This window comes from Trachymyrmex cornetzi, unplaced genomic scaffold, assembly GCF_001594075.2.
Source record: "Trachymyrmex cornetzi isolate Tcor2-1 unplaced genomic scaffold, Tcor1.1 scaffold9, whole genome shotgun sequence".
Classification (NCBI taxonomy): domain Eukaryota; kingdom Metazoa; phylum Arthropoda; class Insecta; order Hymenoptera; family Formicidae; genus Trachymyrmex; species Trachymyrmex cornetzi.
In genome coordinates this window covers 59,582-84,873 of record NW_017300244.1, presented here as the reverse complement: position 1 = coordinate 84,873, position 25,292 = coordinate 59,582, and the positions used below count along the sequence as shown (strand labels likewise).

The 25,292-nt window shown below is 33.7% G+C and overlaps 2 protein-coding genes across 4 annotated transcripts in view; one reads left to right on the top strand and one right to left on the bottom strand.

Moving 5' to 3' along the window:
• Positions 1–2,324: 2,324 nt before the first annotated feature.
• On the top strand, positions 2,325–11,727 carry Aplip1 (JNK-interacting protein Aplip1). 2 transcript variants are annotated; one of them, XM_018520272.1, is made up of 8 exons: positions 2,325–2,526; positions 5,263–5,475; positions 6,856–7,076; positions 8,014–8,289; positions 9,535–9,687; positions 10,147–10,430; positions 10,838–11,016; positions 11,408–11,727. In XM_018520272.1, exons 1-8 carry the CDS (start codon positions 2,444–2,446, stop codon positions 11,478–11,480), a joined length of 1,482 nt encoding a protein of 493 aa, XP_018375774.1. In that variant the 5' UTR covers positions 2,325–2,443; the 3' UTR covers positions 11,481–11,727. The 2 variants fall into 2 exon arrangements, with proteins under 2 accessions (XP_018375774.1, XP_018375773.1); XM_018520271.1 differs by having other exon boundaries at positions 6,835–7,076.
• Positions 11,728–19,397: 7,670 nt separating this feature from the next.
• LOC108769372 (aryl hydrocarbon receptor nuclear translocator-like protein 2) overlaps positions 19,398–25,292 on the bottom strand; it is a 21,035-nt gene continuing 15,140 nt past the window's right edge. The window contains exons 9-12 of one of the 2 annotated variants that reach the window (XM_018520311.1): positions 21,204–21,257; positions 21,081–21,130; positions 20,827–20,970; positions 19,398–20,755 (exon numbers count right to left, since the gene is read on the bottom strand). In XM_018520311.1, the coding sequence (XP_018375813.1) occupies positions 20,663–20,755; positions 20,827–20,970; positions 21,081–21,130; positions 21,204–21,257 (341 nt within the window). In that variant the 3' untranslated portion in view covers positions 19,398–20,662. The remainder of the gene's footprint in view (positions 20,756–20,826; positions 20,971–21,080; positions 21,131–21,203; positions 21,258–25,292) is intronic. The other variant, XM_018520312.1, reaches the window with a different exon arrangement.

Sequence of the window (25,292 nt, the reverse complement as noted above, 5' to 3'; positions counted from 1 at the left end):
TAACAAATGAAAATATCAATAATAAAAGAATCGGTGCAATAAATAGTAATTTATACAAATCACATTTGTTTCGGCTCCAATTCAAGCCATCCTCAGAAACATCAATAACACTAGTTTACAGTAAAAAATTACTTTAGACCGGACTGCGTGTTTTTTATAGATTTTTGGATGCTGAAAACAATGCCGCAAGCGAAAAAATTCTAGCACGTCGGATTTTTAAGATAATTGAGATTTAATACTTAAAAAATAGCTTTTTTTGCGATATTTGACATTTTTTAGTAAAGAAGGTCAACGTTATCTTGAAATTTCGATTAAGAATCATAAATATATTGTGCATCCCCTATAAAATGCATTTTTTTTTATTTCAATATCTTACTTTTTAGCCATGCTATGAACGATTAAAGATAGGAGCTATTTTGAATATGGTGACTCCAGCAGCGTCATATGTGTATGCGGATTAATTTCTTAGGGTCACATTTTGATAACTGTACCTTAATACTTTTATGCACAGAACTATGAAACTAATCCACTGGTGTAATAAAAATACATCGTTGCTTAAAAAAAAAATGCAATTAGTAATATGTGACTACATATTTTTCATAAAACAACTCTCTCTCTCTCTTCTCTCTTTCTCTCCTTTTCTTTCTCCCCTCCTCTTTCTCTCTTCCTTCCCCCTCACTTTCTCTCTCTCTCTGTGTGTGTATGTATGCGCGTTATTGTTGTTTTAAAATGATTTTAGCGTTACCGCATGCGCATATGATGCTGCCGCGGTTCTCATATTTGAAATAGCTCTTATATTTAATCGTTTTCATAACATGGCTAAAAAGTAAGGTATTGAAATAAAAAAAAATCCATTTTATAGGGGATGAACAATACATTCATGACTCCTGATCGAAATTTCAAGATAACATTAATCTTCTTTATTAAAAAATGTCAAATATCGCAAAAAAGCCATTTTTTAAGTATTAAACCTCAATTATCTTGGAAATCTGACGTGCTAGAATTTTTTCGTTTGCGGCATTTAAAAATCTATAAGAGACCATGTATTCAAAATAAACCACCATGTGGCTCAAAAGAGCGAGACATTCAACCTCATTGAATCTAAACGTTGCTTGAACTGTTCAACTCCATTGGAATTAACTCAGCTACAATACTTCAATTATTTCAATAAAAGTGATAATTAAAAAATAACAAGTATTTTTACTTTGACATAGAATTTTATGGATATTTTTAACAGCAACAAATTTATTGCTGTCAAAACGTTATTATATATAATGACTGTTAAAAATACTTATAAAATGTTGACGTGAAATTGATTTTATTAATTCCAATCTAGTTTAACAGTTTGGTTTATTTTAATCATAGAGAGTTTTGGGACGATTAATGTATAACATGAGTTCATTGATTGATGTTTTGAAAAAAATCGATTGAATACGTTAAAAATGAATAGGTTTATGCTCAATTTATGATGCTTTTACATTTGCGTTATTTGATGAAATGGTGCAAAATTTCTAATTAATCATCCGAATGCTAGTAGAAGACGAATCTTTACTATTGCAGCATGAATGTATAAGCGCAGAACATCGATTGCGAGATGGTTGTAAAATATTTAGCCGCCTCTCCGGTATTTTATATAGTGGCTTCGCGTGTTCTCCGATGCGAATTCCAAGCTACTCCGAAAGATACGAGTGTAAACTGCCGAGAGTTTATGTGCCCAGCTGATAAATGTTTCATTGCGCAATGTTTCATTATCAACCAGCGACGCGCTAGACCCAAAATATTCGGACAGAGACCTATTTTGGTCCACATTTTCATGGAGTACATACATGTAGTCACCCCATAGTTTCTACAATGCTGTTCATAAATATTTGAAAATTAAACAGTTAAAGAATTTTTTTATCACACTAAAATGATTTTGTAATAATATTCTCGTTTCAAAAATGGAATATGTTGATTAAATAATCGTGTTTTAATTATCTGGGTTTGAATATAATGATTGAGTATTGAGAGCAATTAAATCTTATAATTGATTCGCATATATACAACTCTTGTTTAACAACCGTTGTATTCTAACTTCTATTTGTCTAATGTATAAATCGTGTTCTATATATTGTGGACGCTGCATTTAGAAGTAAATTCAAGACGAGAATACGCAGCCAAACATTCATGCACCCTCCAATTCTCTCTGTCCTTGTCTCTTTCTTTCTCACTGAGGATCAACTCCCGTCCACCCTCGCGAATGAGCAGGCGCGCGACGTTCGCCACGCAGGAATCAATAGGGGTTGCGTCGGGTTCGCGCGGCGTCGAAGCGACGTCGGCGACGACGTAAGCGACATCTCATCTTGTATTTCCTGGGGGTTGTGACGAGCAGCTCTCCTGCAGGCCGTCACGGCCGCCCTCGGAACCGACCCCTGTTCTGAACCTCGTCCTTGCGAACATCGCGATGGCTGACAGCGAATTTGAGGAATTCCGGCACTACTTCGAGAGGCTACCCCAACATCTGAAGGCACCGCTGTCCAACTACACGTGAGTACCCCCGTAGCGGACCTGCCTTCGGAACAGATGACACGATATGCGATAAGAACCACGGCGGTGACACACATAGGTCGCGACAAGAAAGACAGCGGTCGAGAATCAGACCGAGAAGATAATTTGGACGGAAAATCAGGAACGCGAATTATGAATATCAGTTCAGGAATTCATTAGAAACTGAAACAATGTATCGCGGATCAAATCTTGACCGTGTAGACTTGGCGAAATATGAAAGATGTAATAATGTAGATTATAGATAGCAAACCATGTTGATAAAATCGAAAGTTGAACGGGACTGATGTTTGAAAAATATTTTTGTAATTCCAGATATGTTATAAAATTGACGAGATTAAATAATCTGACTAAAATTAATTTAAAGGACTAGCATCTATAATATACATATATCAAAAGGCATAATAATTGTAAATACGTTGAAATATTATTTATTTTATGTTCAATATTATACGCAAAAAACTAGTAATTTGTGATTTTAAAAAAGTTCTACGTAATTTTATTAATTTCTTTTTCTCGAAATATATTTTTCGAAGTACATCCATTAAGACCTAATTATTTGTTTCAATAAATTTTATTCAACTTCTCTAGAATATACAATTATAACTTATTTATACTTCATATTTTAATGAGTAATAAGATAGAATCTTCAATCGAAATTGATAATTCAAGAAGTCGATAGTTCAAATGTCGTTTAAAGATGAGTCATTTTAAATAAGAATTTTCCACGTCACTAAGTAACTTAATGTGACATCCTTCAATGCTCCTACTTTTGTATTATCATAAAATATTTGATTTAAGAAATATTACATGTATATTTCTATGTAAATATAGCAGTCTAGAATATCTTAGATATTCTATAATCTTCTTAGATAAGACGTCTTATATATATATATATATATATATATATAGTATATGAGACAGTTATACAGTATTAAATAATGTGAGGCTATACGAGAGCAACGTTACCGTCTGGTCGTTTCCCATTTCTATTCAGAATAATGATAAAACGTTGCTGCACTATGCATATAGTGTTGCAAAATGCACAAACATTTCTGGCATGTACATTCGTGTCACTACTCAAGAGACTCATAAAATATCATGGTAAAATGAGGATTCGTGAATGCATCCGATGCACTACCAGGCCGAAAATGTCATAAAATCGCAAAGTCGCGCATCGGCATTATGTCTTTAAAATTATCGATCCTGGAACATAAGTGACACAAGAATACGAATACGACGTGAGACTGCAATGCGATGTATGTATAGATCATTTTGACGGGTGTGATCTACAGCTTTCGTTGATGTATGCGTACATACATGTTACTTCTATTACCGCAAACAACGGATGATCCTATTTAGGTTGTATATTAGAGCGTTATATCGGCGTAAGATGTAATTGCATAACTTTGCTTATAGCAATTGCTGTCATAAACGTAACATAGTTACGTACTTTGATCGTATTAAACATGAGATTTAGATTATTCTGATGAAAATATATATTTCAGACTCATATAAATAGAAAAATAATATAAACAATACGCGTAATCACGAACGCGTTTTCTATCATTAAAAAAAATGTGGTAATATAATTGATAACAAAGAATATAATCTTTTCATATGACTCACATTTTTGTATACTCTTGTGCTTTACATTAAATCGTGTGATAGGACACGTATTATAGAATTATTTAGAATGGATTCCACTCGGAATTATTCCGCTTTTCTAGAAAATACAATAAAAATCTAGGGAATAATTAAATAATTCTAATCGAATCCATTCCTAACAATTTCATATTCTGATTGCAAATATGTTTGTAATAAATTAGACGTGTCACTGTCCGCAGTTTATTCTATAAAAATAAAGCCAGATCGATAAGCGACAGTCTCGCATTTGAAACTATTTCCGGTTTAATTTTCAATCTAGTTTGATCACATTTATAAACACAGTGTGCGAAATTAACAGGGGCCTTCCCTCAATTAATATCTGCATAAAATCTGTTTAAATGCAACTTTTATGATTCATAAGATCAATATGTAACTGAATGCGAAATATACTTATTTGTCAATGCAAACATTCCTTTTCTTCTGAAGAATGTTTGAAAGGGTAGAAGTGTTCCTAATGAGAGTTTCGACATTGCAATACTCTTGAATCATTCTTTCACAAATGAAATTTTATTCCGTATGAATGAGACATACAAGTGTTACTTGCAATTTTCGTTTTTTAATAATAATGAATTAATTGTCACGTGATATATAGAATTAATTGTATTTATACATATACTTATTTACATGATAAATAGAGCAATAGATAAAAATAAAGAAATACAATACAGAAAAATATTTATATTTTGAAATTCTTAATTTTAATAAATAACTTTTGTACTATTTTTTTTATCGTCAAATCGCTAGAAGAAGTATTCATCAATTCTATTTGATATGTTGTGATTACTATTGATACTATTTTATTGGTAAGGTTTTGATTCATTATTATTTTTTATTAAAAATTAAAAAAGATTTAAATACTAAAATATTGATTTGCAATAATTGCACATATTATTTATAGAAAATAAATTAATCATTATCTGTTATTATATTTTGTCTTCTCGTATAATTAGAAAAACGACTTGTCAGATACAGTTCATGTATTTTTTATTATCTCTATATGGCTTTGTTCATAATTTTCATGTAACTTTCGCGTATTTAACATTTGAATAGGCTCGTACATGATGTGATGCTCGATGACTCGCCGACATCCTCGCAAGGAAGCGATGGAGAGGTCGGCAGATCTTGCGACGTTGTCACCGGTGATTCCGAGGACGAAGAAGTCGTCGTCATCCACCGTCACGACAATCAAAGCGGGCACACCACTCCTGATGACAGTGAGGAGCTGGATCATCATTGCTCCATCATAGCTGACAGCGATTTTAGGTTGGTAACGTCGTAAGTGTTTATTTATTTATCACTAATTATTACCTTTGTAAATTTTTAATACGAAGGGAAGATTAGCGAAGAGTTCTATTTTTTATTGATACTAACTTGTATGAAACTTGTAATACGTTGAATATTATACGCTAACTTGTATAAAATTTGTAATACCTTGAATATTGTACTTTGATAAAAGATACACGAATTCGAGGAAGGAGGGCAAAAAATATTTAAGAGATTTAGAGCGGGAGATAAAAAATGAGTTCACAGATTTATTAAAAGGGACAGAATATTTGCGGCACTTTAAGTTCTTGCCGAGAACAGAATTACATTCTTTGCAGAGGGAGGAAACTTCTTTCATAGAATATTTTTGTGACAAGTACAGCGTGTTTCTGCACAGTTATCATAATTTACACTATGTTTCGCTTATGTTATAAGTTTTCAGATGCACTTGATTGTACTTTAATCTGCGCGTCGATATCACCCACACACAGAGCGACGTGCATCATCGCATCCATAGTAATCTATAGTATAGTATCGCCGTAATCTCATCGGTCTGACCTTGTTAAAAATAACTGAAGCTTTCAGAAATAGTCTCCGGGAGAGTTCGCGACATGCAGCGTTGCTCGTAATTATTAATTAAGCGTCGCCCAACCATAGCGGTTGGAAACTGTGTTGCATGAGGAGGGTAGTTGACGCGCATTAATATGGCACTTTTTGAACTTTTAATATTTTCTGAGGGTTCTAATTATGCGTGGGTTTTCGTACCTATCTTATCTATTGTTTTGCGTCAATAAATATTAATTTAAAGTCTTCTGTATCACATAGCAATTATATACTAAGAAAATTTTTAATTTATAAATCTTTTGATTATCTTTAAAATAAATAATATTGTTGTATAGCAAAGAATCCAGATTGCACATTGCATACATCCTATAATTTTATATATACCTATAATTTTAATGCGATGATTTGTATTATTCAAATTTTATTGTTAAAACATGTATTATTAATTTTTTGCAGTAAACAATTTAATTTTTATTTAATTATTAAATTAAATCGTCTCTCTCTTTCTATTAATTATAATCAACTTATATTATTAAAAGAATTTTAAATATATAAAACACAGTAAAACCTTGTGTGTCAATAACACATTTATATTTTATTGCTCCTTTTCTTAATTTAGTCATAAAAATTCTTTGACGTAGTCCAGCGTGTTACGCACGAGATAAATTTTTTATCACCACCTCAGTGAAGAGTATAAGAATTATCTTTTATTTTATTTTTCCGAAGAAAATTAAAATAGGCAGCATGAAAAATGATAGTTTAGCTCACTGTACAATTAACCTTGGATGACATTAGCTTGTTCGGTGGACTGAGCAGCAGGGGTCGATCGGTAGGCGGTGGCGGACCAGGACCGGGCGGGGGTGGTACTACTACGTCTGGTAACGGAGGCCGAGATAGTGTCGTCAGCGACGTTGGGGATTCGTGTTCCAGTTTGAGCTCCTGGCCTACGCCGGAGCACGTGCCATCGAATCGACCTGGAAGTGGCGGCACTGAACGTAGACGTCGAAGACTGCCGGAAATTCCTAAAAGCAAAAAATGTAAGGAAAGCTCGAATGGGTAACTTGTTCAATGATATTGATAACAAGAGATTTGACCAATACAGAATTCCTTTGCATTACATTTCGATCTTACATTCGACAGTTTCGAGATGACTGAACTGTTGTAACCTAACTACTATAATTTTTAGAAAAATATGAAACGTGGAAGAGAACAATTCATATGATAATTTACTAATGTGATGATAATAATAATAATGAAAAATTTATTAATAAGAATCCTTCAACGATGTATTGTCGAATTATTAACGAAATTTTTTAAAAATTAAAATAAAGAGATTGATTAGATTTTTATTATATATTAAGAACTTTATTCCGCTATTAGAAATCTCTCTCTATATTAATATTTTACAATTTTAGATATTATGTCACATAATTTATCTTAATTTGCACGGATTATGCTACAAAATATTCACATTTTATGTAAAGTTATATGTATATAATTTTAATATTAAATGTGTGGTTTAACTTTAATTATAATAAAGTGAAGTAACCATAATTTTCGCGATATATCTGAGAATTTGATTTGACGCAAAATCGTTTATATATAATGAATGATATGGTAACAGCTGTATCATTTTTACCTGTCGCATCTGTTACCAGATCGCACATGCATTTTGCATATACAAATAGAATCAAGAAACTATTCACCTTGTCGCAACTGCAGAGAAAAATCTAGATGTCTGCTTGCATCATGTCAATTCTACAAAAAGTATACGTTATAGAGTAGCATTTTCCATTTGCGATTTCGATAAACCGTTCTATTTCGTAAAGATTGAGAGATACTTTTTATCTAAATCTCATTTCATAAATGTGTCAACGTTTACGTGTTCACGTAGTATCAGAATTTTCCGAAAAAGGAAAAGGATATCACCTTTGCGTGCGAAATGCACGTTGATGTTCTCCGATGCTGTTTCAGCTGTGCCCATGTGTCAGACGTCCATACAGACGTCGTCTTCGCTGGCAGACGAATTGAGTGCCGCCACCGGCTCGACATCGACCCGGCCTCATCTTGTCTTAAGGAAATGTCATCCCAGACTCCGCCACGAGGACAGCTCGCCCGACAGCGAAAGGATGGCCACAGACAGCGGTCATTCTACCGCTCATTCTCCTGACAATGGCCCCAAGAGTGTGTCGCCCATACCATGTAATACCCTGCAGAATACAGACTCAGTGTCGCCCAGCAGCACCCCAGGTAATTATGATTCTCCTTGAGAAATTGTATTTTCATCTTTATATCAATTTAAATTAATTGATTTAAACGCAGTTACGACACAGAATACACATTTCTTAGACAAAGTATTAATGTCAATACTGTAATTACTATATTACAGGATATAAACAAATTATATTACAATTGAGGGGATGGGCAGAATAAAGGCACAATTCTACTTAGGCCCTTTTTCCAGCAATTAGCTTTTTCATGTAATATTGATCGTAATAGGGAAGTATTGTAACATGTAACTTTTTAAAGACATTACATAAATTCATTTGATGTTGTACCCATTTGTGTATAACAAAAAAGTAGCGAGTTATTTTAATTTTTATTAATATCAAGATTCTGTAATTACGTCTTTATTTCGCCCATCCCTTCAATTATAATTACTAGATTTGTAAATATCTCGTAAATCATTAATTTTCTGATTCTTTATTTTAGTACTTTTTTATATGCAGAATAATTGAAGGAAATGTTACGCAAAAAAGTTACATAATTTTATTTTTAAAAAATGGATAACTTTAATATCTTTTTAGCGTCTTCATCTAGAAAAAGAATAAAGTAACCCAAATACGTCCGCCTCGAAATCGTTCCATTTTCATCGAAAACATTTTTTTGTATTATCAATAATTTCAAAGAAAATTGGCTAATTAAAATAAAATGGAACATTCTGTAAAAATTTACTGATTCATAAATTATAAAAATTAATATTTTTAAAATTGTCGATTTATTATTTAGAGGTATAACATTCTACATATATTCCCGAAAATTCTCTCTCGTTAAGATTTTGCTTTTTTTAAACGTGTTTTATCAGTTTTTCTAAAATTTACGTAGCATATATAACTTATTTTTTCATTGTGTGCATGTGATACATAATAATAAAATTTCAAATAAAAATCCACTAGTAATTGCTGATATTTATAGATTAATTTTTTTGCTTAAACAACAAATTCTGAAATTCACATTAATTTTTGTTAAATAATGCAGCTATTAGATCTAAACTTTATTCTGATGAGAAACGAAATTATTTAAAAATTAGACAGAAGATGTATGTACGTAGATGCTGCGTCACAATTTTATGCGAGCTTACACGATAATCTGATGATTCTATTACCTCAGTTCGGAAAAGTTATGAAAGTCAGGAATTGTTGTTCATGTCATAATATTCTAATCGGAGTAACTCTCGAAGAAGAATCAATACTAGCTCGCTTTTTCATTCCGAAGGAAGCGGAGGCGTACCGTTCACCCAACTGGAACTACTCGAGGCAACGCATCGAGGCCTGCACAAGTTCATATCACGGCATCACGACGAAATTGATCTTGAAATTGGAGACCCCATATATGTGCAAAAAGAGGCTGATGACCTCTGGTGCGAAGGTGCGTAAACATATCTATTTCGTAAGACGTCGAACTTGACTCAGCTTGACTCAGCAATAATCGGTATATACTTCCTTCTCTTGTTTAAGAAAATTGAGACGATTTCTTCGGGTTTTTAACAGTGACAATCTGATTATATTTTACGTGTATACATATATAAGGATTTATTTCATAATATAATATTACTAATTAATCGATATTACACATTAGAGATAACTATTCTCAAGCAGCAAATGTCTAGAAAACATAGATATTTAAAAGAGGAGATATTTAAGTCTTCATTTTTCAGCCGTTTTATAAATATATTTAGACATATTCTGAATTTTTATTCTATTTAGCTGTCAATTTTTTAAATATGTTAAAGTAAGTGAAAATAAAATAAAATAGAGAAACATATGAAATTAACGCTATACTGGAGTTAGTACCGACAGATTCTATCATTCTATTCTTCGCGATTAGGCGTGAATCTAAGGACAGGCCGGCAAGGTATCTTTCCGTCAGCTTACGCAGTCGACATGGACTACAGTGATTTTGATCCCACCGCGCCTAAAGTGAAGAGAGAAAGATATCTCCTAGGTTACCTAGGCTCGGTGGAAACTTTGGCACATAAGGGTACGGGAGTGGTTTGTCAGGCGGTGCGGAGGATCCTTCGTAACTCCTTGCAGGATCCACCTGTCTCACAGAGTTGCATCTTGGAGGTATCCGATCAGGGTCTTCGAATGGTCGATAGAAGCAAACCGCGAGTAAGTGTCTCTTTGCGATCGATAGAAGTTTATTCATATATGCAATATATTATTTAATTAATTTTTTTTAATCTCAGCAAGAGATTCCAACTGTAACAATAAGTTTTCCATATAAACTCCATTTAGAAAAAAACTTGTCACATTTTTCTTATAAAAAATTTATGATATAAATATGTATAAAACACTATATTTTATGCGCAATTATTTAATCATGCCTAATTATATATATCTATTAATATCTATGTATACTAATTACATATATACATATATATCTATACAATTAGTTATTTAATTTATGAATTTTTTAAATATTTAATACGCTTTAAGAGATAAAAATGAAAGAAGAAATTAATACTGAAAGAAAAATGAGAAAGTCGACAAGTTTTTAATTGCCAATCTATTTTTAGAAAAATCAGGGTCCTTGTCACGATTATTTCTACTCGCTGAAGAATGTATCGTTTTGTGCGTTTCACCCTCGCGATCATCGCTACCTCGGCTTCATCACGAAGCACCCCACTCTGCAAAGGTTCGCTTGCCACGTGTTTATTGGTCAAGAATCCACGAGACCCGTTGCCGAAGCTGTCGGGTGAGTTCTTTCCTCCAAAAACTTTTTACTATCATCGATAAAACTTGACATATCCTTATGTTACTTTGCGCAAAATCATTAACGTTAAAGTTTCCGATTATTTTGATTAATTTTTTAAATTATAATTAGTATTATATTATTGCAATATTATATACATATATTATCATTTTATTATATTCAAATATTGTATTGTAATTAAAAGTTAGTAATATATTAAATTTTAAATTTAAATAAATTTTTTTTAATTATAAATTTATAATTTATTTAAATAAATTTAAATTAAATTAAATATTTTAAATATCTTTCTTTAAATTTCTAAAAAAATTCTAGAAGCACGAATAATCCATTGTTCATAGATTATGGATAATAACTCGAGATTCTCTTCTTTTAGACGTGCTTTTCATCGGTTCTACACGAAATTCATCGAGACTGCTTTCCCGATAGAGGACATCTACATTGAATAAATTACTCTCAGTCTCATTTATAGTGGCTGCGGAGAAAATGTTAACTCTCACTTCCCCCTTTAACCCCTGTATATATCGCCCGCTAGTTGTAGATATAAAATAATAAATGCGAATCAAACACCCAATTTATACATATATTGAACATATGTATTGTTATGTGTACGGAACATATTGGGAGTGCCACGATGAGCCTCCATTAATAGTATTATCTCGTTATCATTTTTTTATTCGCCGTTTATTATCAATCCTTTTCAATTTTGTGCGTGTGATTCAATATGATTCTACGTATATTAAACAGCGAGAAGAAATGATTTTTATCAAATAACATTAACTACAAAATTTATTTTTATTTTACGGACATCGTATCAATTAAATTGGTGAAATATTGAATTATAAAATATATTTTTAATGTCTATACACCTTTTAGTTTATGTTAACGAACAGTGGCAGAACGAAAACAAAATTGTCTGAGTGAATGAAGATAAATGTTGACGCTTTAATAGTTGAGAATTGATCTATTTTCAATTGCGAAGTTTTATTGCCGAAATTATATTTTTTCACAATTGAAAACAGAGCGACTTCCGCAAATTATTTTAACCGTTTAACCGCCAATGTTTCCAACTAGGATATCATTTCTGATATAAACCTAAGTATAAAATATTATTTTTTATTATATACTTGTTCAAAGTACATAGATATATATATATAGATATTAATTTTTAAAATAATGAAATTAGTAAAATATTATAAAAATTAATATTTAAAATACCTAAGTTTTATCGAAATATTTTTAAAAAATCTAAGTTTTATCGAAACAGTCGTTAGTCGAAAGTAAATATGAAGAAATTGGGGGGGGGAGGGGGGGAAGGTGTAAAACTAATTTTAATTTCAACAATAGTTTGGCAATTAGACGGTTAAATATGACGTGTTAAATATCCATCGCATAATCGAAAGGTATTATACCTTTTTGACTAGATCTCGTTCCTGTTTAAGATCGGAAGAGAGCATGATACATATAGTCGCATGGTGCCCAAAGAAGACTTCGTTAAAGACTCTCTAATAAGCAGATTTGGTAATCAATAGCGAATTAATTCCTAAAATCCCGATCCCACGACCAAGTTAATCCGCTTAGTGACGCATAGGAAGACGGGAATGACAATAGAGAATGAGAGAGCGTTTTATCATTCAGAGTTTAGCGAAAATTCGACAAATCGTAGCTAGATATGAGCGATTTGGGAAAAGGAGTGATGCTTAACTTTCGGCGCGTATCGGATGTGCTTCTTGCTGATGACGTTCTTCACCGTAGCAACGAATAGTCATCTAGAACGATCTCCAAACTGTATTGTTCTTATTGTTAGAAAACGGCGGCCCGCGCGTGGACGCGCCGTTATTTAGAAACTCGTATATTTTTCTATCTTTCTTTGCGACAGAGACTCACCGATCATACTAAGTTTCAGTGTACGAGACGAGTCCCCCGAAGTTTATACTCTCGAATTTCTCCGCGCGAAAAAGAGGGAAAAAAAAAATAATGTTATCGAAAAACGCACATGGGCCTCTGCATTTGAAGTATCATTATTGCGCTGCATCGCAACGTTTCTAGCGACTTATACAGAATATGAACCAAATTGCAAGTACGTACAGCTTCGTTGCCGGAAATGCAAGACGATAGGAAAGTAGGAACGGAAAGCGATAACGCCTACGTGCAATCGAGACGAGCATTATCATAACCGATGCCCTACTGCTTTCGATGTCCATTTTTATTCGGTTTGCTATTTCACACTGCCTTTATCAGGACGTTGCGTACGCAGAGCGCGTATACGATGTCCCAGTCGCACGAATTATCTATTATCAGCGTTCATTGATGTTGAATTTTCAATATTAAAGTGCAATTCACTGACAGAATCGATCGATGGTATTACAATTAATTTTAAATCGCTGCATGAACTGTTTCAACAATTTAGTAAAACATTGATACTCTCTAGTGTTTTTTTCATTCTCAAGTATTTAATTATTCCAAAAAGACTTATGGATTTTATATTAGTTTTTTTTTAATATCATCAATACGGCATATTTTGAGATTAATGAATTAAAATAACCATTAGAATCATTTTGCAATAAAATTTTGCGATTTTATAACTGGGATCTCCTATCCGCGCGGCAGGGTCTTGTCAATTTATGAATATCTCCTTGACAATATGAGTTCTGTGCGATGTCTTACTTGGGATTTGGTGCATGTTAGATAAGTACGATTCACACGCCTCGATTATACGGTATATTGAATAAAAATTGAGACAAATTACAGTGATTTCTCATTTTAGGAAGCTTTCATTTGTTGCGGTATACAAAACGTTTAAATGTGCCTCGAAATGCTGTGCCTTTCCGATTATTTTCTCATACAGCTACGATATCACTATCACTCACAAATCACCACTATTTTGATGACACAGCAATTCCTTTCAAATCTCTTAAGGCACATCGCTGAATTTAATAAAAAAGGTATGCACGATGGAGAATTTTTAATAAATTTATGTCCAAGTTTTTTATCCATTAAATAATTAGTGATAGCGATTACATAAACACACATTAGAAATATTGATTGATTTATAATTTTTTATCTTTTTAGCGACTAATAAAAATTTGGATTCAACGGAAGAAGTCGTTTCAGCGATTATGTAAATTAAAAAAAAAAATCTGCAATTATTTATATAATAATCTATAATTATATTTTTGCAAGTCTGTTAATTTAATGAAAAAAAGAACAACTTGTGACGTTAATATTTTGAAACACGGTGCGATTCTTTTGTAAGCGAAGACAAGAAGGGTTAAATATAAATCAAACAATGATCGATACTTCCACAATATTCATATAATTTCTACATATATTTCTTCCAGAGACAGTATTATTTACAAAAATGTTCCACCTTCTTGAAGTCTTAATAATTCAGTCTTGACATAATAACTGTACATGTACATGATCGTCACCCATCATTATATTCCTTTATTTGTTACAATTATATATTTTCCTCTTTTTCATGTATGCACGCATACTTTTTTTTGTTATATATTAAATATAGAATAAGTTAGCCGAATTTATGCAAATTATATGTTAAGTTATCAATTCCCTTCGTTTATCAAAAACGAAAAATTCATCTAATTGAAAAACAAATTATTTCTTATTTACAATTTTCTTTGACGAGTTTTATCATGCTCCGCGCAATCAATACTTCCTGAGCCAAATAAATACCTGTACCATTCCTAAGCGACTCGACCGTAAACATTTTTATAAATCTCTGCGCGATTTCTTTGAACTCGTCCGCAACATATGCATATTTTATGATTTTCATTATCTTACATTCTCTCTTGGCAAGAATTATCCACCTCCAAGATAAAGTAGAAAAAAGAGAAATAGAATATCTATAGCTGTTTTTAACCCATATACATTATGTTACGACGTCATAAGCCAACGATAATCGAATATTAATATTATAAGTCTATTTTTACATTTTAATACAATCCACTCTTTATAAAAAATTCTAAATATATTACAATATTCTGAATCTGTGTGCCTTCTGGCAGAATATACTATAATATAAAATAAAAAAATGCCAAACTTAAAATATATAGAACCATGATAAAATCAGTGAGATGTATTATTAAAATATACATATACATATATTATAAAAATGAAATAATAAAATAAAATCCAAGATAACATAAAATGAAAAATGAAAGCTACATGAAGGCGATGATGAAATTATAAAATAATTTGGCGGTGGATTTCTTACCGAAGTGACTCGCAACGCAAATTACGTTCAACGTTTCTCTATCGGAATTTACATAGTGCTTAACAGCAAAAAACACTGAGATTATACATTAGAAAATTTTTTACAAACGTTTTCGCTCATTACAATTATCGGCCGGCTGAGACTCTTTCGAAATAATTCACGTGCTCATATATGGGTCGTTCCGTTAAAAATAATAAAGCTAATGTGTAAGAAATGTTAACTAATAATGTGTGAGCAATCTGCAGGAGAGGTAAGTATAAACTGTTTTTTGTTGTTCCACTATTTTACAAAAAACGCAACTCTTTTATTGTGCGCGCAATTTTCAACGAGCCATACACGTCATCGTGAAAATTTAATCCTCATGTCGGTATGCTTAGTGCAAGTATGATTAGTATCTGGGCATTTACAATATAACATTAATTATCTCATCTTTGTAATTGGACGAGTAATCATATAACTTATCCTGCACGTATATCTTGCCCCGAGTGCTGCAAATTAAAGAGGTAAAAAAGCACATTTGACTCTCGATGTAATTTATAATAACAACTGTTAAAAACAGTACGAAAGAGATACTTTTCGTCTTCAAGTAAGAATCTCCAAAATTTTCGTTTTTTAAAAAGCAATAACAATCAAATTATACAATTCGATTCTATGAAGGTTTAAATGGCACTGACGCATACCACACATTCTGTATTTAATATATCTATACATGTATGGAGGCGTATGAGAGAAAGGTACACAACCACACTTAATCGCCTTTGCTTTTGCTTCTTATAGAAAGAAATCGAAAAGCCACTTATGTGCAATCAGCAGAGTATAAAATATAATAACGCAATATATATATTTACAGCGGTATATAAAGTTGAACTTTATCTTAGCGTATAATGAACCGTAGAGCCGTCTGTGTTGCATTAGTATCCACTTCTTTCCAGTAAATATCGAGCAGCCGTCCGTTTTATATCTCTTTCTTAGTTATCTTAATATAAAGGAGTTTAGAGGATCAAATCTGTTTTCTTCTCAATCACTGTAATAATAATACCTTTTAACATGTGCGATCACAATCACATACAATTTAATTTTTTTCGGTATACATATCCGGGATAAAATTATGTGTATAATTTTATCCCGGAAAGATTTAGATACCTCTACTCCATTTCGTAAGAATGAATGAATTCTTAAATGACTACAATGCACAATGTGCCGTACAAACTGCAGTGACGCTTGGTTGTCTTTTCAGAACTTATAATAAGTACTGTAGAATAGTATAGCGTATATTGTACAAATTAATAAATATAATATTCGATTTTTTCCAATGACTTTTTGTCAATAATATCTTTTGGGTGATATTTCTCTTTGTAAACGTACAGAAAATAACAAATGTTGATATACAAAAAAAAATTATCTTTATACTAAGAGAAACGGTCTGGTTGGATTAAATAATCTGATGAAAAATGGACGAATTTTCTGGTTAAATCTACTTGATTTTTCTGATTGATATTCTGGTAAAAATAAGAATTCTAGTAAATTTTACCAGAAATATTGTATCAGAATTCCGGTTATCTCAATTAGAATTTTAATAAATTTAATCAAAACATTCTGATTCGCCCATTTTCAATCAGAATTTTTTTTCGGTGTAGTTGTCATTTTTCCTATTTGAGTAGACCAACTTTTGCTATTACTTTCTCGTATGTTCATAACTGATGTGTGCAATTAAAGTATATATTTAAACAGATTTTGTTTCAAATACTTCATCATGTCTATTCACAACCAAGCTGATATATATTCAAAGCCATACGACATATTAATACCAGTTATTCTCGGTACGACTGATGACAGTATGGAGAGTTAGTTTGAGAGAAAGAGAGAAGAGGATGAGGTACACTGAACACAGACAGTTTAAACTTGTCCTTTGTACTATAAGACCGCAAGAGAAATTGGGCATCAAGAGCGATGTTGAGCCGACTTGATGCTCGTTTTACGGTACGGTCATCAATTATGCGAATGTCAATTTCGTACATACAGGTCGATTAGATATTCCTTTTTTTTCCAGCGGTGGATTTCCGCATAAAAACGTAGATTCTTCTCACATCGATGACGAGTGCTCGGCACGAGGAAATAGTCAAGTCCTTTGCTGATAAAACCGACAAGAGAAGTAGGCTATATTCTAAACTTCACAATTCTAGTATTACATACGATCGTAATTATGAGGCCTTTACTGATTAATAATCTTGACTTCCTCACTCGACATCAATGTAATTTGTTAAAAACAAATTAACAAAACTTTTTACAATGAATATAATATGCGTATATATACATGGCATTTGCGTGTATGCGTACATGCATACATACATATGTATGTATATATGTTGTTACATTGTATTTTTTACAAGTGACAATGAAATTCCAAGTCCCACAGGTAGATGCATGATAACAGAACGCAAGAGCATGAAAAACTTATATATTAAGAGAAATATATATATATATATTAAGATAATAACAGAACTCAGGAGCATGTCAAGGAGGATGTTAAGTTAGGTTATTTCTCGGTTAAAATGAAAAAGTTTCTAGATGTACAAATTTTATATCGTATTACAGGGTTACTTAAGCAGTCGAGTGGTATACCGCTTATCTTGAGGAAACATTAAGAATGTGGCAAAAATCGTTATTAAAGACAATAAAATTAAAAATTGTTAAATGAGATGTCAATATATTCTGCAAATTAAGCAATAAAAACTATATTATTATTATTTAAATACGATAACTTGATAAGCATATTTGTTATTCAAAACTAGAATTTGAAATCAAATGATTATTTTGTATCAGACTTTTTATCGTTTGTAAATCGCTTGAAAATTCTCCTCTAAATTATATGTGTTTAACTAACAATAACATTTGTTGCTTTATTCCCGGGATATTTTGATGTCTTAATTAACTATTTTTTATTAATAACTATGATAACATTAGCTTTACTGACTTTTCATCATTATTTATTTCATGTTTCCGATTTTTCCCTAAGATAAACGATGCACCACTCAATTCTGCTTAAGTAGTCCTTTAATAGGATACATAATTTGTACATGTCTCAGAACTTTTTCATTTTAGTCGGAAAACAACTCTAACTCAACATCTTCGTTCTACATGTATTAAGTTAATAAAAAAATTTATATGTTTCAGATTAGTGCGTCTTTTTAGTGTAACTGTAGAAAAAATAAATTTATTTATTAACCTAATACACGAAAAACAGCATGTGATTGCAAATAACATATGTACATTCTAGATCTAGATGCTCGATGAGTAATTCTTTTTTAAAAAAAAAGAAATGTTTAAAATGCTGTTGCGATCTGAGATCAGATTTAACATCTTTATTTACAGACCCGCCTTTACATTACTTATACATGTAGGATTCAAACAAATTTGTAAATCTGTTAAGTGCCAGTGCTGAATATGTTGACAAGTGTACTGTTTCCGTCACTCTCTTATATTAATATCTTTTATATTTTATATTTTAAACACTTTATGATATACAATTTGTTTATATTCACGCTGACCCGCATAAGTAATTGTAGCAACACGATTGGCCAATATGTATTTATCTCAATAATTAACACACATATATGTCAACCGTGTCAACTTCCACGCAACTATAATCATTAATGCGGAAGTCAATTAACAGCGGAATAAAAATATTGTTTATTAATATGTATGTTTGCGTAGTAACATGATATTGGATGGATAGCAAGGCCAGTGGGACATAAAAAGTCATTCAAGAAAATTATAAAAGAAACGTATTAAAATTTCATATGTAATGAAATTGTGCAGCTGGATACGTTTTTATAAGAAATTTAATTAAATAATAATACGAGTAGGTTTGAAAATGTATCGTTTATATTTTTCTTTTACTTTATATTATATTTAATGTTTCTATGTTGTAAAATTAAAATATATTCTCAGAGGTTCGTTATTGCACTTACGGAAACTTAATAAAATTTAGAGATACATTTAGGGTTACCACAATTTAAAAGTATTAAAAAGTAGAATATATTTTAAAAGAGCAGAATCCCATAAAGCAAATAATCGTGGTAATGGGGAAAGGGTAACCAAGTAAAAAATGAGATTTATTTTTAATGACTAATTTTATATTTTCAATAACACGTGATTGGACTACCAATTTTCAAACATTACAGAATATTTAAACATAAAAGAAATTCAGGTACATGCAGTTATTAAACTGTCTCACTAAAAATAGAGCAAATCTGGTCTATAGTGTGGCAACCTTATAGACATATCCCTAAATTTAGCTTTTTGTTCTTCCACATAAATACGCAATAAAACACGAGACGCGATAAGTTATTAACATCATTCGTTAAAATTACCAAATTGTCTTTTCATACTTTCAGTGACGTCCTTTTACAATTATAAAAAGATGTCAGTACTATGAGTATTATTAATATTTAACATCATAGATTCGTAATTACAACCAATAGAATAAAGAAATAAGTAAGACTGGTTCTGTATCCATCCGATACAAATACGTAATCGCAGAGGTAGTATTTAAGCTCGACCGAATTCGCGGCGAGCGAGTTAGCACGAGGAAAGTGCCGCACGCGGCCGTGCTGTATTAAAATCGAATGTATATTATATATACAAGTTAATTCCATCGTAAAATTTGAAAATTGCCAACTGCATAACACTCGATCGCCGCAGGAAATCTGCCTGAGTAGCGACTGTTATTTATAATGTATCAACGTTTTAAATAACAGTATTCAATGCGATTTTGTACGATCTTTGCATAATCAGTTAGTGAGCAAAGCGCGCAACCTTTTACATGACAGCGCGCAATTAAAGTTCTTAATCCCACAGAGTTAAGAAAACGACAAGGAAAGAAAAAGAATAATTTATATGTGTTAATCGCTCGATTATAGTGTGTGAGTTCTTTGTCTCACTGTCTTTCCATTTCGTTTTTTTTCCACTGACCAGAGGAAAATGCGGATCGAAGCGAACACACAGACTGTTTTAGTAATAGATAAATCACTTGCGGTCAACTTAAGCAATACCTTCTTCTTCGTAAGCTGAGCAGTTTTACATACGGTGCCCACAAATCTTCGTTGCTGCACTGATAATGATTATCCAGATCTTATCTTCGTCATAAATCTTGATGATATCAGTGTAATTCCAAAACAGAGAAATCTCAGAACACGATATCGCAACACAAATCGAGAAATATTATGCAACTTGCGCGTATGTCGAAAGCTTTGTTCTAATCCTTCGAGGAAAGGATAACTTTTAAAGCTTATTTCTTATTAATTACAACAATTACAACAATTTCCGGGATGCATCGTATTAAGTTCGCTTCTTGAAAGTGGTTTTCGCAAAGTGACTCGGAGACCATTCCGTTTCTCAGATGCCAAGTTTTTGCTTGGCGCTCATTTGCATTTTACAGTGATCCTGTTGCAAGGTTTTGAGCATTTGCTTCTGCATATTATGCTCGGCCTGGAAAATAACGAACAAAAAGTAATATCTCAATACATTGTGCTATATTTCTTTTGTATCAACTTATGTACCTGTAATTGTGACAAGTTTTTTCTTTGACCACGGAGAGCTGGGTTCTTGAGATCACGTGCTAGTACGTTGATTTGAGACTCATGCAGTGCCATGCTGTCTGCTAACTGGTAATATGTCCGGCTTAACTCGTCATTCACCACTTGCTATAAATATATAATATGTAATTTAATTCTTCTCGATCACTCTAAGCTGCATGAGTGCGTCTAAAACTATTTTAATTTATAATAAATCATCTATCACATTATATACTTACATCATCAGGTGTTAGTTGCTGTATTTTTGTTTCGTCGAAATCTGAAATAACTAAATCGGAATTAATTTGACGAATATACGTTTCCAAAAATATTTATAAATACTATATAAAATATAAATTCACCTTCGAAACCTGTAGTCCCATTACGTAGACCGCCAAATATCTTCATCATGAGTTCTGCGAACAAAAAGAAAAAAATATGTTCAAGAATACATCAATTATTATAAATTAATTTGATAACACCACACACAATGTGATTTTAAATGAAAATAGAAAAATTAAATAAAATATAGCTGAGATATGTATATGAATGCAATATACACTTATATAGGATAAATTATACCATGTACTATTCAAAGATTATAAAATAAGTTTGGACATTTTACTTCTTTGTTAAACGATTATTGTTAATGTAAATGACTGATAATAATAGCGTACTTATGACAATCAATTTATATTAGGCGCGAGCGCTCTAAACCGCTGAGTATTTATTGTTTTGATACGCGACCCATCCTAGGTCGCTACTCGACTCGCGAACAATGGTATCAATTGTCGCAAATGTACTTCGTGGCTAGATAGCGACGTGAACAGACATTCTTTCCGAGAGCGCTCCGAATTGTAAAAGTCAAAGTTCAATAAACTTGTGATTCTTTTTGTACGTGCACACTTTTCAGTTTCTTAACCATATTTTTTGGTCCTTCGAGCCGGATCGACGATCGAAGAGAATTAAGATCGAAAATCTATTAAAGTGAGTAACGTGAGACGTGTGATGGAAGCTGAAGGAATTTGGGCACGAGGCAAGAGAGTGAGAGAGGCGCAACCAGTGATCGTCATCGGCGCGTACACCGTGCATAGGGCGTAACACAGAACAAGACCAGCATATATTCTGAGCCTAGGTAATTCTGATTGCTAGCATCGTAACACGGCATAAAAGCTAACAGATTACATTTGAATTTCCGTAACAACAGCAGCGTGATTCGACAAGATCGATACTGGATGTCGAATCGTACATTCTAAAAACGCGAATCTGCAAGCTCTCAACAGAGGTCACGATCGATTTTTCGAAAGTCTAAATTCATAATTACTTACTTTAGCATATTAATTTACTGCGTTGAGAATTGCCGTTCGTTCCCGCAAAGGAGTCGGATATTCAGTCGGGAATGCAGTAACGCCGGCGCGGTGCAAAGACAAGTGCAACCGACGGGCAGTAACTGATGCGGCTCAAATTAAATCATTAAAAGTCAAACAAGCTCAGATAAGAAGTCAATGTACGAGGTTTCGTAATTATCTTAATATATTAGAGAATTATTAAAGAGGCAGTAACGATATTTAAACTTCGACAGAGAATGCAGAAAGTTTAGAAAACATGGAACAGCTTCAATGCCGTGCAATCCGAAATTGAGGAGATAAAAATTGATGACGAGGATCAGGAGCAGCATGAGGAGGAGAGGACTACGTTCGAAAGTAAATATTTCTTCATTGCATCGGAACTGAAGGCCTTGATAGAAGAAAAGGCGATGGCGACATGAGCAGGTTATACGCAGCCGATGGTCACATTGAATGACGAATCGAGCTCTCGGAGATAGAAGAAAAGGTGATAAAACAGAAGCATATAAAGGCATTATTCGAATTACCAACATTGGTAAAAGAGGATCATGTGGCATTGCGACGATTGTTGAACGTGGCCATGAAGCATTAGGAATTAGTTAGCAATCAGATAAGTGGCTTTTCAAGCGAACATTTGAAACTGTCTAGAGTTAATCTGCTAGTATTTTCAGGAATTTTCGACGAGTGGATTCCATTTCGAAACATATTTCAAAGTATGATTCATCAAAATACGGCGCTACCAAGCGTTCAAAAAATGCAATATTTGATGTTGACCCTAAAGGGAGAGGCTTGCGACGTGATTGCTTCTCTGGAGGCATATGACGAGAATTGCGTGGAAACCTGGGAGCTTCTTAAAGCAAGATACGATGATACAAAGGCGATAAAACAGAAGCATATAAAGCCATTATTCGAATTACCAACATTGGTAAAAGAGGATCATGTGGCATTGTGATGATTGTTGAACGTGGCTATGAAGCATTTGTATGCCCTGAAAGCTATGAAGAGACCCACCGAGCACGATTTGATGATGCATTTGCTGACGAGTTGATTGAATCTAAAAACAAGCCGAGCATGGGAAGTGGCCTCTAAGCAGGAGGAGAATCCTACATTCGGCGATTTAACTGATTTCTTGACTCAGCATTGTACAGCGTTGGAGGCGTTCTCCTATGATCAGCGGCCGGCTACTGCAAGTTGCAATCAGGAAAACTCAAGGCGAATTAGGAGTACGGTGACTTGCACGGCCATCATGAGTTCATCGTGCATATATTGCGGAGACAAGAGTCATGCAATAATATAAATGCTCGAGTTATCTACAGCTAGGTGTGAAGGATAGAACGAAGAAAGTGAAGTCACGTGGATTGTATCTGAATTATCTCCGGATCGGCTCTCATCGGGCCGCGCAGTGCGGTTCCGGATCATGTCGCAGGTGTCACAGGGGCCATACCACATTATTGCACGAGGATCGAACGGCGATTGCTGCGACGAGGATGGCGGCAGGTTCGGATGCGGACCGGATGATGACGACAAGCGTATTATTTAAGTCACGTATTATTTGATCGAAATGGGCATGTGCTTCTCGCGACGGCGGTAGTACAGGTGTTGGATAGCAAGGGCATTAGAAGATCCTGTCGTGCGCTGCTGGATGGCGGGTCACAATCATGTTTTATAACCAGGAAATGCGTTGGGCCTCAAGCATTGTCCGGCGCATGTTTTGGTTAGTGGACTGGGAGCGATAACTTCTCAGGTTCATACGTGACTAGCAGAGGGCTGAATTCCGAGGTCCACCCTTATGGATTTTGCGACGCCAGCGACCGTGCTCATGACGCTTGCATCTATTTGCGCAGTAGTGACCGGATGGGTTCGATTCAAGTGAGGCTGCTGTGTGCAAAATCGAGAGTCGCGCCGCTCAAAGTACTATTAATTCCAAGGTTGGAGTTATGCGGAGCACAGTTGTTGGCGCAGCTGGTTTGCAGGGTCAAGGCGACATTAGAGATGAATATTAAGAAGGTGCATTATTAGACGGATTCATCTATAGTCTTGCATTGGATCAGGACAGCAAACAAAAAGTTGCCGGTCTTCGTTGTTCATAGGGTCGGTGAGATTCAGAAGTTGATGGCAGTCGAGGATTGGCGCCATGTTGGATCCAAGGAGAATCCTGCCGATCTTGTATCGAGAGGTTGTGGCCTCGGAGTTGATTATAGAGCATGAGCATAGGAGAAATTTACATGCGGGAGCTGAGACTACGTTTGCAGCCATGCGCCAGCGATATTGACCTCTCAGGGCGCTCGATGTGGTGCATCGGGTACTTCGACGATGTATTATATGTCTCAGAGCAAAGCCACGTTTGGCGCAGCAAATCATGCGGAGTCTGTCGAATGGATGGATGATACCGACAAAGCCGTTCAGTAGGACAGGAGTGGACTTTTGTGGGCCGATTTATGTGCGTGAGAGCCGGCGAAGGAATGCTAGACGGATAAAGTCTTACGTCGCATTGTTCACATGCATGGTCAGTAAAGCGGTTCACTTGGAGGTGGTATCGGATATGACTACGGACGCGTTTCTCGGCGCTTAACTTAAGCGCTTTATCGGTCGTAGATGTAGGCCAACGGATTTATTTTCAGATAACGGCACTAATTTTGTAGGGGCTAATCGTGAATTGGCGGAGTTGGTTAGTTGGATGTTTCATCAGGAGACAAAAAGGTTAAAAATCATAAAATGAGACAACAGTAGAAAGGATAAAATGGCACTTCATACCGGCGCGAGCCCCACATTTTGGTGGATTGTGGAAGTCGGCGATAAAATCATTTAAAAATTGTTTTTATAAAATAGCGTCGTAGGCTGCAATGCCTTTTGAAGAAACTGCTACATTAGTGATTCAGATAGAGACGATATTAAATTCTAATAAGATCCTAATGACTTAAATTGTCTGTCGTCCGGTCATTTTCTTATAGGAACTGCATTAACATCTTATCCAGAACCTGATGTAACTGAGATTAAAATGAATAGGCTGTCTATGGCAGATGTTGGAGCGAATGTATCAACACCTTTGGAAGCGATGATCTAGGGAATATTTGACGAATTTATGGCAACGAAATAAATGGCAGG

What these genes read in the sequence shown, in the direction of transcription:
- Aplip1 (XM_018520271.1), top strand. Translation starts at nt 2,444, where the DNA reads ATGGCTGACAGCGAATTTGAGGAATTCCGGCACTACTTCGAGAGGCTA. An exon ending in GCACCGCTGTCCAACTACAC is followed by an intron (nt 2,527 to 5,262) that starts GTGAGTACCCCC and finishes ACATTTGAATAG; the next exon opens with GCTCGTACATGATGTGATGC. An exon ending in TCGATAGAAGCAAACCGCGA is followed by an intron (nt 10,431 to 10,837) that starts GTAAGTGTCTCT and finishes ATCTATTTTTAG; the next exon opens with AAAAATCAGGGTCCTTGTCA.